The sequence below is a fragment of the Theobroma umbraticum genome, unplaced genomic scaffold (genome assembly GCF_002168275.2).
Source record: "Theobroma umbraticum cultivar Fairchild unplaced genomic scaffold, ASM216827v3 scaffold_30.0, whole genome shotgun sequence".
In the NCBI taxonomy this organism is placed as follows: Eukaryota; Viridiplantae; Streptophyta; class Magnoliopsida; order Malvales; family Malvaceae; genus Theobroma; species Theobroma umbraticum.
In genome coordinates this window covers 1,669,593-1,684,717 of record NW_018397254.1, presented here as the reverse complement: position 1 = coordinate 1,684,717, position 15,125 = coordinate 1,669,593, and the positions used below count along the sequence as shown (strand labels likewise).

Sequence of the window (15,125 nt, the reverse complement as noted above, 5' to 3'; positions counted from 1 at the left end):
ATCAAACAAAGGAGGCCGGATAAGCATCAATTTCACTCTTGTTAAAGCATGTCACTGTCTTAATGCATGCTGCATGCATGTAATCAAAAGCTATATCGATAGTTTTGATTATATGACTTGGTTAAAGCCAATTCATCAAAATCTAAATAGAAAATCAACCAACAAGAATAGCCACCCTTCTTCATGACAATTCTTTTTTCTTTTTTGGGTTTTTGTATTCATTAGGAAGGAACAACTACCCCAACCAAAGCAACAGATGGTGAAAGTTATGATATGAAATGAAAATTGCGTACCTACACCAACTGAAATTCAACATACTGAAGTCAGAATTCCATTTTACATATGAAAAACAAAAACCCGAGTTCCAACTGATAACTGGGTGCCTTAGCTCTTCTCTTACGCCATTCCAATAACTTCACCTTCAATTTCTCCCTTCGCACTAAAACATGATCAAGCCAAGGCAGGCATCAGAGTTTGATTCTACAGAACACTGAATAGACATGAGGTAGAGAACAGACCGACCCCTTAGTTATGCACTTTGGACTTTATGAACACCAACGCATGCAATCTTAATCAGCCCTTCCCACCCTGAAAGAGAGGAGGTGAATGGGCAGAACTTGTTTAGCACCACAAAAACTAAAACAACATACATAAGGAAAGAAACACTTGCATCCAATTGCAATGAATCAAACTGTGAAGAAAAGATTTTCTCAAAAATGGACAATCTAGTTAGAAACTAAACTTCCATCACCAAAAAAGTGAACCTGGGGAAGGAAGTGCTTTATAAACCTACAAAAACTGGCTAAGCAAAGGGGATTTATAAGGCATTGAGAAAGCAGTTATCAATTGCAAAGAAAATCTTGATAGTAGATGGTTGAATCTGTTTCTCTCAGTGCCATGTTTCTTCATAGGGCCAAATAATTGATCCACTGCCCAGAAACAGCAGGATGCAATTATACATATCCTCTGGTGACTCAATTTTATATCTGATGCAATGAATATCACAACATGGAACTGCTCACCCTAATTTTAATGTCCAAGGGAAGTCAAAATAATAGACTTTTCATCATATTAATCTCATGTATTAATACAATGGTGTCAGGATAAAAAATGTCACAAGCCTGCAGAATGCATTGCCTTAATAGATGGTTTGCACCTGTCTGAAAGGTCAATTTATCAGTTCACAGTAACCAAGGTTTCATACCTTGTGAGGTGGAGTTCCTGGTCTTAATGCATTGTTGGTGAATCCAAACTTTCCTTTCTTCTCTGAAGATTTAAGGATCTGAAAAGAACACGTTAAAGTATCATCCACACTCATCATGGCGCCTGCATTGTCAAATTCACCACAGTAGTTTGGTGCAGAAAATATGGTCACCAGTTGCCGCTTTGCAAAGAACTCATAACCATCTTCTACAACCTGAATGAAACATAAAAACATAAAAAATGAGACGAAGAAAAATTCACAAGTCACTGAGAAAGTAAAACACGGATGCTCAGGTCTCTATTTTGGGAAGATACAAAAGTTATTTACTAGAATTTATTCAGTGCGCCCACATTATTATACTGGCAGTAACAGGAAGGTTTCAGGAACATAAATAGAAGTGCATCTGCTGACATACAAAGAGATCATCTATAATGATGTACTAAAAAGTTTCCAAATTGCCTATTATACCATCAAGTAATGCAAATTCAGCAAAAGAAATGTGAAAGCTTCCACGTATGTACACTGCAAGCCAATTAGGAAGGTTAATGCAAATGACAGTACCTGGTGAGCTCGGCAAACAAGATCAAGGTCATGTTTCTGAAGGAATTCAGAAACTTTATCAGCCCCAAATGTATATGAAACACCTCTATCATTCTCTCCCCAGCCTTCAACATCTTTATCAGGATCAGCCCATAGAAGATCACAGAGAAGGCCCTGATCTGGCACATCAACAGGGCGAGCAATGTTCCGGATCTGATCCAAGTTTGTCAAATCAGGAGATAATCCACCATGCATGCAAAGGATCTTCTCATCAATTAGAGCCGCAACAGGCAGGCAATTAAAGCAGTCTGTAAATATCTTCCAGACACGCACACTAAACCTTCTCTTGCACTCATCATAGAACCCATATATACGGTTGATTGATGCACATTCATGGTTGCCTCTAAGGAGAAAAAAATTCTCTTTGTATTTGATTTTGTATGCCAGGAGAAGACAAATTGTCTCAATGCTCTGCTTTCCACGATCAACATAATCACCTAGGAATAAATAGTTTGCTGCAGGAGGGTATCCACCATACTCAAACAGGCGTAGAAGATCTGAAAATTGACCATGAACATCTCCTGCCATAATAATATAAAAGGAAAAGCAGAATTATTACATGCTCAATTAGCTAAAACTTGCTAAACCAACAGGAATTGAATTACATCAATGCAAGCCAGCACAAGCACATTGATGCATGTCTGTGATATGGTGAATGAAGGTCAAGTTAGTGTGGCATTAAACATAAAATAAACTCAACTTGGAGACTTCCAAGCCCCTTGAGTGCCAAAAAGTTGCCAGAGACCTTAAGGACCAATGCAAAGGCCTTAAATAACTGAAAGTGCAATCCCATAGGCAACTAAAAAGAGCAGAAAAAGCTCATTTAAGGCCCAATAGCTTCGGCAACACCGTAACGCTTGAAGGCCCACAAAAAGCCACCACAAACTCTGATGAACCCTTACGTCATATATTGTACTGATGGCAACAAACTTACTAGACACCTCACCGCCACCCCAACACACACACACACACAGAAACATAAAGACTAAGAGAAGAAAGGAAGAGACAAGATGGACAAAGTCCAGCTTTATAGAAGGATGTAAAGGAACTAGTAAATAAACCAAATAGTGCAGCTTTCAAGTGTTATTTTAAGTTCAAGCAGACACAAAGACATTTCTAGCTCCACACAAAGATCAACACAACACTAGCAATCCTAGGACCTTTGTAAGATACCATCAGTCCACAAAAGCATACCTCTTCATAGTATGAAGTTCGAACTTTCCTTTACTATCACAATGAAGACAAGACTTTTTAGAAATGCTTTTATAATTTCCCACCACGTGGGGCATACAATTACTTTTCCTTCCCGATAGGACAAAAGGTCAACAACATTCCAAATTGAGACCCTTGGTATCAAAAAGTTGTCCCATGTCCACCAGACAGCAAATACCAATGTTCAATAGCAAAAATTGGGATCATAAACACCCTAATTGGTAAATAATACACCCAATCGCTTCTGAAAGTCTAAATATCATCTCATTACGTCAAATGGATAAAGCATGGGACACACAACTAGCTATAACAGAGTTGAGCCAAGTGATGTGCACAATCTATAGATCTTTTACACAAAATTCACCCACTAATGCTGCTTACAAAGCAACAACCAAGAGTTATATTATTGCAATATACCATATACGCGTGAGATTAAACTTTAGGCAAAACCTGTATATAATTAAATGCAAATCTCACATTTGAAAAATCTAGGCTACCAAACTAAGCACTTGGGTGATTTCCTCACGCCTGATGATCAAACCAATTAAGCATCTTACTTTTCATTCCAATCTTATCAGATGTTCCGGAGATATATCAATTATCTAACTCCATGCCTTGCCAATAACAATTCATTAACTATCTAACTTAAAAACCCTTACACTATATTTTTACTGCTCTCCACACTCTTCTCTTTTTGATTTTTGTTTCTCTATTCTGTCCACCAGGTCAATAGCATATTTTACCTTTTAGCTCAATAACTCTATCAGAAAAAGAAATGAGAAATTTTGGTATAAATTTGCAAATTCTTGCATCCTTAGATGTTCAAGATTAACACTTTCAACAAATACAAACAACTAAAACTACCCCCAAAGAATGCAATGAAAAATACCCCAAAGGAAAACAACGATAAATTATATAAATTTATATCTACCGAGTAAACAGAAAAAAAAAAAACAAACTTTATACTACTAACTATTACCACAAATCTTAATAGGAGCTTCAAGCTCGAGAAGATTAGGCTGACTAAGAAAGATCTCTTTGGAGGCAACACAAAGCTGCTTTATCTCAGCCTCCGTCAACTGAACTTGCCTGGTGGTCCTCCCGTTCTTGGCCTCCACCAGCCTCCTTATGATGTCATCAAGCAAATTCTCATCCATCCAAAAGAAAACCAAGAAATACCCACCAAACAAGAAAAAAAACCCTAATACAACACCACCCTTTTCTCTCGAACTAAAATCAAGGGATTCTCCTCAAGTCCTTATCCAGAGGAATGGGTTTCTTTTGGCTTTGACGGAGTTCAAGGAGGAGCTTATTGGAGGTTTCTCTGAAGAGGAGAGAGGACCCTTGTGAAAGAGTCCTTTGAAAGGTCATTTTGTAACCCTCTTTTTTTTTTAACTTTTCGAAACCCTATGTGCTGATTAAGGATAGCACGCTGCTTGCACGTGCGTAGTGTTCCTTTAAGTCAACAGATTTTTTAAATTAAAAGGAAAAAAAAACATAAGTTCTTGTAATAATGACTTGATGATGAGTGATTGCCATACAAATAATCAAAGATTTGTCTTATCATATCTTTTGTTAATGGTGTGCACTGTGATTGATTCCAGCCATTCATCTCCTCTTTTTCTCCTGTTTAGAATTTTTTTTATTGTTAATTTTTAATTATTTGTTAATCAAATTAAAAAAAATACAATCATAGAATCATACTTATTCGAAATTTGATAAAAAATTTAAATATCGTAGTAAATAAAATGATAAATTTAAATTATTATCGTGCGTAAAATGATAAAGAAGTGGCATTTACCCATAGTAACAAATGGTGAGGGGTAGATTCCTTCATGGTTGATGATGCTGTTGTGAAAATTAAGAAAAGTGTCGAGTGTAAAATAATTCACCAAGTTTGGTTAAGCTTTATAAGTCATAATTACTCATTCAACTTTTGTTCGAACAAGTAACATGCCAACCACACATTAGATGTCCCGAGCCCGAGGTAACTTTAATTACAATTTCAATTTACAATTATTGACTAAATTTGAATTTATTAGATATTTTAATTATTTAATTTTTTTGGTTTTGTTATTCATTTTTTTTAAAAAAAAATAAAAAATCATAAAATATAAAAAATGAAACATTTTTAAATCATGTAAATTAAGAAGATAAAAAATAACAATAAACCATTTACCTATCCATGAATTAAAAAAATATCAAAGACATGTGTCGATTCATATAAAGTTTGTCCGATATCATTAATTAAAACCCTTAATTATATTTTATATTACACTAATAATATATATTAAGATAATCTGATTTTATCTATGTAGTAAAATAAATGAGTAAATAAATCAATTAAAACAAAAAAAACACCTAATATTTATACAGGATAGTTTTATTAGAAGTTGCATTTTAACCTAACACATATTTGAAAACAAATTTATTATAAACAGAGGATAAATCCTGTCACCAAATTCCTACTGTTTTTTTTTTATTGGGGTTTGAAAGTAGTAAGCAATAACAGAAAAAAGGAAGCTGTTAAATCCTTTATATTTTTACCTTTTTTGTTGTTTTAATTCCATAAAATAACTGGCAAATAGTGGCAAATAGGTAATTCTTTGTGTTTTTGTTAAATATCAAAATTATCCAAAAGAAAATACCAAAGGAGTTTTAAGATTAAGATAAAATTCTTTAATGATTTGATTTTAATTATCTAATAATAGCAGTATTATTATAAAATCCGCAGAAGACTTTTGGCCCTAAGCCAAAGTTTTCATTTATTTATGGAAAGCCCCTTACCAAAAGTAAATATTGATTTGTTAACTGAAAAATTCAAAATTTCAGGGGGGAGTTAGATTACTTTATCAGGGGGGGTATAGTTGTAATATCAGGACAAAACGCGCAAACTGAGTTGTTCTACGCTCACACAGTTCCACACACCCGGCATGTCACCAACCCTAGTTAGGAAGGTCATTAACGTAAAGTCTGGAGTCAACGACAGACTTGACAAGAGACGTGTTGCGTCGCTATTGGGTTTTGGATGGAACACTTCTGTCCTGGCCCCCATCGGATGAACATTAGCGAATGGATAATGCCACGTCAAGACATTGAGTGATGAATAAAGATGTCAGAATGGGGATGACCTCACCGGAATATGCCTCAGAGGCCCTCAACCGACGGGCGATTTTTCCAAAACGGAGACCAAAAAACCTGACCTTTTCCCGAAAACTATAAATACTTCTCATTCTCACTTTCATTCGCTTTTTGCCCTAAAATTTCCAACCACCCCTCTCCTCACACTCTCCATTTCAGCCGCAACCATGCTTCCGTCTCCCAAACACTTCTTTCCCTTCCACTCTCCTCCCAGCTCCTCCCTTCTCATCCCCTTTCTCTTCCTCCTACGTTGTCGTTTTCTACCCTTTTGACAGATTGTACTCCTCTGATTATCTCACTTCTGAAACCGCCGTGGCTTTTGGGCGTCTTTTTGTTTTTTTTATTTTTGGATCGAGCGAGAAGTTCTTTCTTTTTCTTTTGGTTGGGGTTGTGGGGTTTGGATGGATGCAGTGGAGTTGAATTATCCGGTGGATGTTTCGAAGCTTATGGGATCTGAAGGGTTTGGAAGAGGGGCTAGGGTTACTGAAGATTGTAAGCCGCTTCTTAATTCTTCGATTGACTGTTGCACCACTGCTCTTAGACATAAAGGTCCATCTTTTAACTTCTTTTCTTTCAATCTCAGATGGGTTTTATTTTTTTGCTCTAATTTCTTTCTTATTGTCAGAGAAATGGAGTAATTTTTTTTGTTTTGCTTCGGTAATTTATTAAAGGAAGGAAAGCAAAATCAATTTTCTGAGTAGAGGATAAAAAATTCAACTAAAAAAGGAAGCAAAACTGGAAAATGAGGAGAAGCCGTGAGTTCTTTTTAATTCTTTTTAATCTTTTCTTTTGGTAGTTATAGTGGAGAATAGTTCATAGGTTATAAGGAACAGTGGAAAGTTGGCTGTTTTTAGTTTTTTAAGAAATGGGTTGTAGTATAATAAAGCCTTCTACAGATGGCAGAGGAGAATTCCCCTTATCTTACTCACACGGAAATTGTTATTCTGTTATTCTTTTAGCAAAGATAACGGATTGTGATAATACATAGTGATTGTTGACGTGCTGGAAATCCTGCTGCCAATTTTAGAATGTTGTTCCCGTGCTGTAACACTTTATGTCATTTTTTCCTGTGCACTTAATAATTGTTTTGGTTGTTTGTTGTTTGTTCATACAGTTTATATGATTGGAATGATATCCCAACTTTTCTATTCTCAGTTTGTAGGACAATAGTGTGTAATCTTTTATACTGCAATTCATCTTTGACATATGTTCTAACAAAATCAGATTTTGCAGATGAGACTGGCGTTGTTAATGCGTTAGAGTCAGTGTCATGGAGTAAGATTCCTGATGCTGAACTTTGTAAGCATGCTAGTCAGTTGCCCAGCTGTCAGGCTGAAGAATTGTGTGAGCAGTATGATTACAGGGGCACCAGTTGCCACTTACCAAATCCTGGTCCTGATGTTGTCAATGCACAAAGGAAAGCCGGAAAAATGCCAAGAAGTAGTAGTGGATGTTCTAAGAGAGCACGTGTTGCTCAACTAGAAGATAGTGTGAGTTCAGCCGGAGTTGAAGATGTAAAGGATAAAAATGATAAGCTAGGGTCTTATTCTACAAAATGTAACGTTCCAGGTTGTACTTTTTCTTCCTCTGTTTGGAAATAGTATATTAATTTAATGTAGATTTATGTCAGTCTACTTAAATGTCAGATCATTGAAAACGTCTTCGTCCCCTGAAAGTCTTGTTATGGTTAAGTTGATGGAGCTTGTCTGGTTTTGCTAATTTCTAATGCTCTTTCTTTGCATGTTTAGTTTCATTTATACGGCAGTTTTTGGTTGTTGGTATGTCTTTAGTGTTTAGTGTTTTGAATAGTGAAAAATGTTATTTAGTTTGAAATTGCAGTACTGGCAAGTATCCTTTTTCCCGCCTATATAGGGGTGTGTGTGTATCTCACATAATTTTTTTGATGACCTCCAACATTTTGTGGGAAACAGGGGAAAGTTTTAAGAAACCATGTTTAAATTGATTAAATCTTGTTTTACTTAAATTGGTGTTCTTTCACTTAGATCTGACAAAATGCTTTAAACCACCAGATACTTAGAAAATTTAGCTCTCCTCTTTAAAGTTTGCAAGGCATCTTTAGAATTTTGTTGTTGGATTTTAAAGTTGAATGATGCATGCTTTTACAATGCAAGAGCTTTATTTTGTTAAATCGTAAAAACCTTGAGTCAACAGGTATAAGTGCGTCAATTCAAGTCATAAGAGTGGCTGCTCTACTTGAATAAGGATAGGAGCTTGTTCGGATTTCTGTCTGAGGTCCCCACTTTTTGTGGGGTCTTATTTGGATAATCACCCTTTATAATATCTATGAGGTGATAAAAGGAAAGCCAGATGTAAACAAAAGATTTCTATTGCTGTTAGTGATATTACTGATATAATATCCTTTGCTACTTTTTGAATTATTCGGTAAAGTCTGATGTCTAATTATGGTCAGTAACTTTAACTTGACATTCGATTGGAATCCTATATTTTGATGAATCAACTTGGAATTAATTGCTCTGTTGGATTGGTCTCTGTCCTGCTCATACATAAGTTTGCTTTATTGCTTAGTTACCAGTCGAAAACTTGCATGTGTTCTTCTTTTTCTGGCTCCAACTTGGCCACTTAATTGTGAACAGACTAATTTACTTGATAATTTTGTTGTTATTGTTAGTTTGTAATGAGGATGATTATGATACTTAACACCTATGGCAAAAATTTGTTGGACTGGTTTAAATGGACTGCACAATCAATTAAAGGAGGAAGATTTTCGTGCATGTCATATACTGAAGAAGACAAGATTAGAAATTGAAATTTTAAAGCAGAATATGGATTATCATTGTGATCTGGAGATTATGCTGATTGTCTTTTTTCTTCTTTTTGCAACATATATTCCAGATAAAACTCAAATGTCAAGACCAAAGAACAGCTTTAGTGGCAAGCGAGGTGACAGGCGAAGTTTTAAAGTTCCTATGAAGCCGAAATTTGATTCTTTCTCCATGAAGGCAGGTTTGGCTAGCTTTAGTGTGGCCTCCGGAGGAAGCAACTTCCTTGGTATGTCATTGTTACCAACAATAGGCTTTGTTAACATACATGTATTTTTATTGTGTTATGCTATGTTAAGCATATAAGTGCAAAATGTTTGTCAAAGTATTTGGATTCAAATGTGCAAAAAGAATCTCACCAATTTGTTGGCAATGGGCTGTGCAAATATTATCTATTTTTTAAGTTTAAAGTTAGCTACTGGTCATATGTTTCAGTTTCTTACATCATTCACCTTTGGGCATCAATGTTAGGATTATATGGTCTGAAGTCAGATATTCATGATGTCACCAAGCTTGTGGAGGATTTATCATTAAATGAACTCCTTGATGGCACTTATGAGTTCCCCAGTTTAGGCCGAGAAAAGGAAAGGAAAGCATCTAACACAACTGAAAATTTTCTACATTCAGTTAAAAAGGCATGCTCCATTCTTCCTCTTCGAAGGGTTCAGTCCCAAAGTTTTACAGATATAGACAATCCTTCCCACAAGAAAATGCCCATGTACCCACCGAGCTCTGTTTCTTTAGCAGCAAGTTGCATTAATGGTGATAAAGAGGACACCTGTTCTACAGATCCTTCAGCATGCAACAAGGTATGTTTTGAGCAAAAAACTAATGTGCTGATCCTGGAAAGCAACTATAAATGAAGTTAAATTTTGATGCCTATTGATATCTATAATCTATAATATACATAAAAGTACGAATGTTAGAAGATTTTTTGATGGACTACATTTTTACTCATTATATTTCTAAATTGTCATTTTAAATATTTCTTACATAATTATTAATAGGATTTATCCAATTTGTAAATAAGAATTTTTATTGCATCAAATAACTGTCATTGACGTTTTATTATAAATATTAATAAGATTTGTCTGTTTTGTAAATAAAAATTCTAATTATAGTGGATGATTTTCATAAAAAAAAAACTTTTTAATTCTAATACTACTGAATAATTTGTATATTCATTTTACAAAATTTCAATTATTTATACTTCAAATATTGCACTTTGCAAATATTTGTATTTTATGTACACTTATTGTTTTTAATAAAATAAATAAAAAAAGTATTCACATATAACTCATGTGACAACAAATACTAGTTAAATAGAATGCTTTCTCCCTATTGACAGTAGCCTTTAGCAATTTTTATTTTCCCTTTAAATTTTTCTGTAGTTTTGCAACTTTTCAACATGTCAAGGTCATTTGACTAGGAACATTCCATGCTATGAAGTTGATTTACTGGCCCTATTGATAGCTGTGCATGCATACGACACCTTGTTATCAACTTCTCATGCCTTGAAGTATTAGGCTCAACCAAGAGGCCTTTTTGAATTTTTTTTTAAATTCCGGATAGATGCTGGACAAGTTAGTGATTAACTGTGTACTTTATCTTGTTTCAAAGAACCAGGATTCATGTGGCAAGCCTGAAATGCCTGCCAGCCCTCCAGATTTTCAGTTGTGTCAGGCCAAAGATATTCTGGAGCGCTTGGCATTGCCTCCACCAAAAGATCTGGACTCTTTACTTCTTGATGCAACCAAGCCTTCTTCATCCACAAGGAACAATTCTGATACACGTTCAGGCAGGCAAGCACCACGTCGAGCTAGCTTGCCGCCATTTCCCTCGTCACATAATTTTAATGGGCACTGTAGAACCAATTCTGATGCAGTTAAGCTTTTGTCAAATAAGAGCACATGCCAAGGCCGATGGGTAAAGATACCAAACACTTCCAGTTTGCCTGGGATTGCAACTGGTTGTTTTACCGACTTGGAGTCACTTGCTTATGATCCGAGCCTAATTCCTTCAGGTTCAAAGTTTGGTAATTCAGGAGGTGGAAGTGCCTTGTCCACTGGTAATCTTCGTTTCTGTGAGCAGGGTTCATCATCTCTTGCAACTTTTACCAAGGCTTTTAATGTTCCTCAAGGTAAGAATTATTTGTAGGGGTAGCTTCATGGTCTTTCTCTCTGTCTCCTTTTTGGGTTAATAAGGGCTTTGTCTTTTCTTGAAATTGCAGAATCTGGACTTGGGCTGGCAGATCAATGGAATGGTATGGTTTATTATTGCCTAGAGTTCTCTTCTTCCTATTTTTTTTTTCTTGTAATACACACTAAAGAGAAAATGCAGTCTTATTCTTGTTTAGTAGTTGATTTGTTTGCTAAGGGATATGCTGATCTCTTTTGAAGGAGTCTTATACTTGTTTTTCATAGTGTATCTTATTTTTTTGACATGATTCTTCTTAGAAATTCTGCCAGCCCCAGCTCACCCCGCCTCCTCCCCCACCCCCACACCCCCTTTTTTTTTTCTGGAAAAAGAACTGAATGATAGAAATCTTTCAAAGTGGAAATCAGGGCACTTATCTGGTTTTGGCTATTCAGTCTTAGATTCCTAGGACCAAGTAGCATTAGTTTGAAATCTGGGCTATGTGCTGCATCCTGCATGTGGTGTGAGATTTGTAGTTATCATTCTCGTATAGGAATATAGGCAAATTTATTGCCATATCAAATGCCTGTTTTGTCTGTCTGTTCTTAATTTTAGTTTTTGGTTGGTGATAGTTGGGCATTGTCCAAGAGTATTGGCTGCTGCTCAAACGTTGTATGACATTGCAACTAAATCCTCAAGGCAAAACCCAGATGGGATTACAAGGTGGCCGAAGAAGCCTTCACAAAAGGCCATGAAAGCTCGCAAGACAAAATCAATTGAGAAACCGGAGGAAATATATGCAACACCTTCAGTATTGGGATCTGACAAACTGTTGAGAAGTGATGCGGACCAAATAATTCCGTCAAAAAGGCCTAAGCTCTCTGTAGTTGAAAATAAGAAGGATCTCAGTCATATCAATGGTGTTAAAAAAGGACCAATAACTTGGTCTACTCCTAGATCAAGTAGATCATCGCCTGGCAAATCATTAAGAGACTCAGTTACGGAAATAAGACATTCTACTGCCAATGTAGTAAAGCCACCATGTACAATGCATCCGCCAGCAACTGTTTTTGATAGGCCTTGCAAGAGTCAACATAAGTTGCGTAAACTAATGCCAATGGACTGGAAGAGGGAGAGATAGGCTCGACTAATTAAGGTTTTTTTTTTTCCAATTTAGAAGTTGCATTGTTTTAACAATTATTGCAATCTATCAACCTCTGTGAGGTTACCGGTGTCCCCGGTTTATTTGTATATATTGTGTTGTGGGTGGTATGGAATGGCTGTGAGGCTTTGTGCAATGGGTGAAAGGGGAAATGTTACAATAGAAGCAGGGGGTTTTTAGTGTTGTAACATCAAGGATAGTTGTAGAATACAGCAGGGAATTCTTTGCCTTGTGTAGAGCAATTGATGAGGCAATAGAAAGTTCAGTTTTTCTCGCTACCATTTTTGAGTTTCATTGTCTTAAATTCAGGTTGCAGTATCAACCACTCCAGAAACATTGCAGGACAGGTTGCTGTATAACTATAATCCCACCATTTGCAAAAGATTGAAATGATGAAAATACAATTTGAGTATTTGGTTTAATGGTAAGTCCGATCAAGGTTGAGCTGGGTCCTGTCTTCACAAGTAGTAGTATAAGATTTGCAGAGTAGTCGATGGGAAAGTCTTGTAATTTTCAACTGATCGAAAAGTCTATGGCAACTTTGATTAGGCAGACGTAGCTCTTTCTAAGCTTTGCCCAGTCGATTTCTGATGGGAAAGATTTGTGAACCTGGCAATCAAGCCATGCCCTGAGCTCGAGTATACTTGACAGAGTTCAAACAAACTTGCTTTTTAAGTAAAGAAATCTGACCGAGTAAATGCTGGAGAATAGCTAGGCTTGTTAGTTCAACGAACTTAAAGAATTGTTTGCTAGAAACCCATGTCACCTTTCAGCAAAACAAGGGATCCCATGAAATATTGTTGAAATCGTGGTTCAATCTTTGAATTTCTGAGTAAATGAACTTCAATTAGAAAACTTCCAGAAGGCAATGTCTGTTCACAGACGAACGTAAAGTTGAGATAAATCAGCAAGGGAATGGAAATTAACTCCTACTACCGGATTCAGAGCACTTAAATGGCAAAAGGCTTCAATCAACTTTAATTCATTGCTTTCTCTGTTAAGTCCATATTTATGTATATTTACATGGAACTTGACGCTGTATTAGCTGATCATTACAATGGTGGCTTCGGCTTGAAAACAAGCATATGATTAGTTCTCATAAAAATAAATAAGTAAATACACCTAACAAAGAATTGGAAACCTAAGAAAACATTTGATCCAGCAAAAGAACCAGAGCCATTGCAAATCCAGGATCAAGTCCTGCCTGTACTCTCAACAGAAAAACATCTAGGCCTAAAGAAATGCCTCCAATAATTGCATCCTTTCTCCTGATCTCTGCCACCACCCTCTTTGTCTCATCTAGCACTTTACATGACCTCTGTGAATACGATCCTTCAATCATGTAAGCATACCTTTTGTCTGACGACCGGCGATATACATATGCTAGCACATTAGGGTTGGCATGTAAGATGTTAATTCTCTTCCTTACGTAGAAAATAGGCTTTCTGATGGTGTTGATGATGTACCATAGTCATCTACCTCCCCTCGATAGACGAGCCAGGTATCTACCAGTCCAAGGTTCTGCGCATTGAAATGATAAATGAAGCTCTGTTTTACAGTTCAATTCATACATACATTACCGCATTGAAATCTTTGCTAGAATTATGGAAGAAGCTAGTACCTTGCTACGTCGCATTGTCAGGATGGATTTTCCAGCGCCGTCCATAAGAATGAGTTCCTTGGGGCGTCCCATGTAGTTGTCGACTCGATAAACAAGATTTCCATCAGAATCAATCACAGTAAACCCATTACAGCTAACTATAAGTGATTTTCTCCACACTGTTAGTGATGTGCAGGGGCCTTGGGTACCCCTGGATAAGTACTCCACCTGTTCTTGATGTTCTTCATGCACTGATCTTGACAAAGATTTCAAGAAAAGAAACATTTTTCATATGTTTTCTGTGTCTTACAGCTGTTTTTGAAGCTTGAGAAGGTTAATGGGAAAGGATATTTATAGGCTACAGTCAGACCTAACCTATGGTGGTTAAGCTATTTCTTAATTTTCCTTCTGAAACATTGTGAACGAGACAACTTTTACCTAACTGTCATGCCTCTTTTTCTAGAGGCAATTTTGATGGGATTTTAAAAATAATAATAATAAAAGAATTTTATTCAATTCCATGCTGTCTATAGATTTCACATTTTCTTAACGTTGGAAAATGGGACACTCAGTGTTTTCTGCATAGTTGTTACCAAGATTCCAATCTTTTCCCTCTTCTTTCAAGTATTTGTTAGGTTCTGATTTCATTCTTCCAAGGATTCATGAGAAAGCAACGAAAATGTGAACCATAATTTCTGCGAGAAAGCGAGAAATTCAAGAAAGACTTTACTGTAGTTTTTCCCGTCGCAGTTTCCCATGATCTGTTGACGTCAAACATATGAAACAAAACAGAGAAAGGTGAGAACCTGGTTACCCCATTGGCATATTGTTTTTGTACCCAAATACACTAATGTCGTTGGAATGCTAATATAGTCGTAGTTTCTCAGAATTTCAGTCGTCCTTGGCATGGTAGGCCAGCTTGGTGCAAAGACGTTGCTCCCAAGGACGTGTTAGTCACTTGGTCTTATATTAACATTGAAGACAACAAACAGATGCGTCTAAATCCTCAGAGTGAATTGCTCTGGTCTATGTTTATGCAAAGATGCTCTTCCGTCTTTGGGTGTTCTCATTGTTCTGATCATCAAGCTAAAACTATTTCAACAGGTTTCCCCTAAACCACTCAACTTCTCAAGGTTGAAGTTCAGAGCGGTCAAGACTGCCCTGAAATATCTAGCAAAAACTATCAAACTATTAATTAAATTTCTGGAAGGTCTGTCGAATAAAATAGTACAATGCGTGCGCCAATCCATTAGTCATATTCTCTTCAAA

The 15,125-nt window shown here is 36.3% G+C and overlaps 3 protein-coding genes across 5 annotated transcripts; 1 reads left to right on the top strand and 2 right to left on the bottom strand.

The window, feature by feature from the left end:
- Window positions 1-274: 274 nt before the first annotated feature.
- Window positions 275-4,396, bottom strand: TOPP3 (type one serine/threonine protein phosphatase 3). 2 transcript variants are annotated; one of them, XR_002444835.2, is made up of 5 exons: window positions 3,996-4,396; window positions 1,766-2,325; window positions 1,205-1,417; window positions 523-588; window positions 275-439 (listed from the first exon to the last, which is right to left on the bottom strand). XR_002444835.2 is itself a non-coding variant. In XM_021422286.2 (4 exons), the coding sequence occupies exons 1-4, from the start codon at window positions 4,171-4,173 to the stop codon at window positions 574-576; spliced, it is 966 nt and encodes a 321-aa protein (XP_021277961.1). In that variant the 5' UTR covers window positions 4,174-4,396; the 3' UTR covers window positions 275-573. The 2 variants fall into 2 exon arrangements, 1 of the variants encoding a protein (XP_021277961.1); XM_021422286.2 differs by having other exon boundaries at window positions 275-588.
- A 1,858-nt stretch (window positions 4,397-6,254) lies between these two features.
- LOC110410842 (uncharacterized) lies at window positions 6,255-12,537 on the top strand. 2 transcript variants are annotated; one of them, XM_021420749.2, is made up of 7 exons: window positions 6,255-6,706; window positions 7,391-7,726; window positions 9,032-9,187; window positions 9,430-9,767; window positions 10,585-11,098; window positions 11,189-11,221; window positions 11,727-12,537. In XM_021420749.2, exons 1-7 carry the CDS (start codon window positions 6,559-6,561, stop codon window positions 12,233-12,235), a joined length of 2,034 nt encoding a protein of 677 aa, XP_021276424.1. In that variant the 5' UTR covers window positions 6,255-6,558; the 3' UTR covers window positions 12,236-12,537. The 2 variants fall into 2 exon arrangements, with proteins under 2 accessions (XP_021276424.1, XP_021276416.1); XM_021420741.2 differs by having other exon boundaries at window positions 10,579-11,098.
- A 133-nt stretch (window positions 12,538-12,670) lies between these two features.
- Window positions 12,671-14,388, bottom strand: LOC110410858 (LURP-one-like protein (DUF567)). Its single transcript, XM_021420761.2, is given in 3 exon segments — window positions 12,671-13,699; window positions 13,702-13,777; window positions 13,878-14,388. Coding segments are annotated over 3 exon segments (642 nt in total). The 5' UTR covers window positions 14,142-14,388; the 3' UTR covers window positions 12,671-13,397.
- Between the last annotated feature and the right edge of the window lie 737 nt (window positions 14,389-15,125).

What these genes read in the sequence shown, in the direction of transcription:
- TOPP3 (XM_021422286.2), bottom strand. Translation starts at nt 4,173, where the DNA reads ATGGATGAGAATTTGCTTGATGACATCATAAGGAGGCTGGTGGAGGCC. An exon ending in AGCTCCTATTAAGATTTGTG is followed by an intron (nt 2,326 to 3,995) that starts GTAATAGTTAGT and finishes TTATTATGGCAG; the next exon opens with GAGATGTTCATGGTCAATTT. An exon ending in TTGTTTGCCGAGCTCACCAG is followed by an intron (nt 1,418 to 1,765) that starts GTACTGTCATTT and finishes TGTTTCATTCAG; the next exon opens with GTTGTAGAAGATGGTTATGA.
- LOC110410842 (XM_021420741.2), top strand. Translation starts at nt 6,559, where the DNA reads ATGGATGCAGTGGAGTTGAATTATCCGGTGGATGTTTCGAAGCTTATG. An exon ending in CGGAGGAAGCAACTTCCTTG is followed by an intron (nt 9,188 to 9,429) that starts GTATGTCATTGT and finishes CATCAATGTTAG; the next exon opens with GATTATATGGTCTGAAGTCA. An exon ending in GGCTTTTAATGTTCCTCAAG is followed by an intron (nt 11,099 to 11,188) that starts GTAAGAATTATT and finishes TTGAAATTGCAG; the next exon opens with AATCTGGACTTGGGCTGGCA.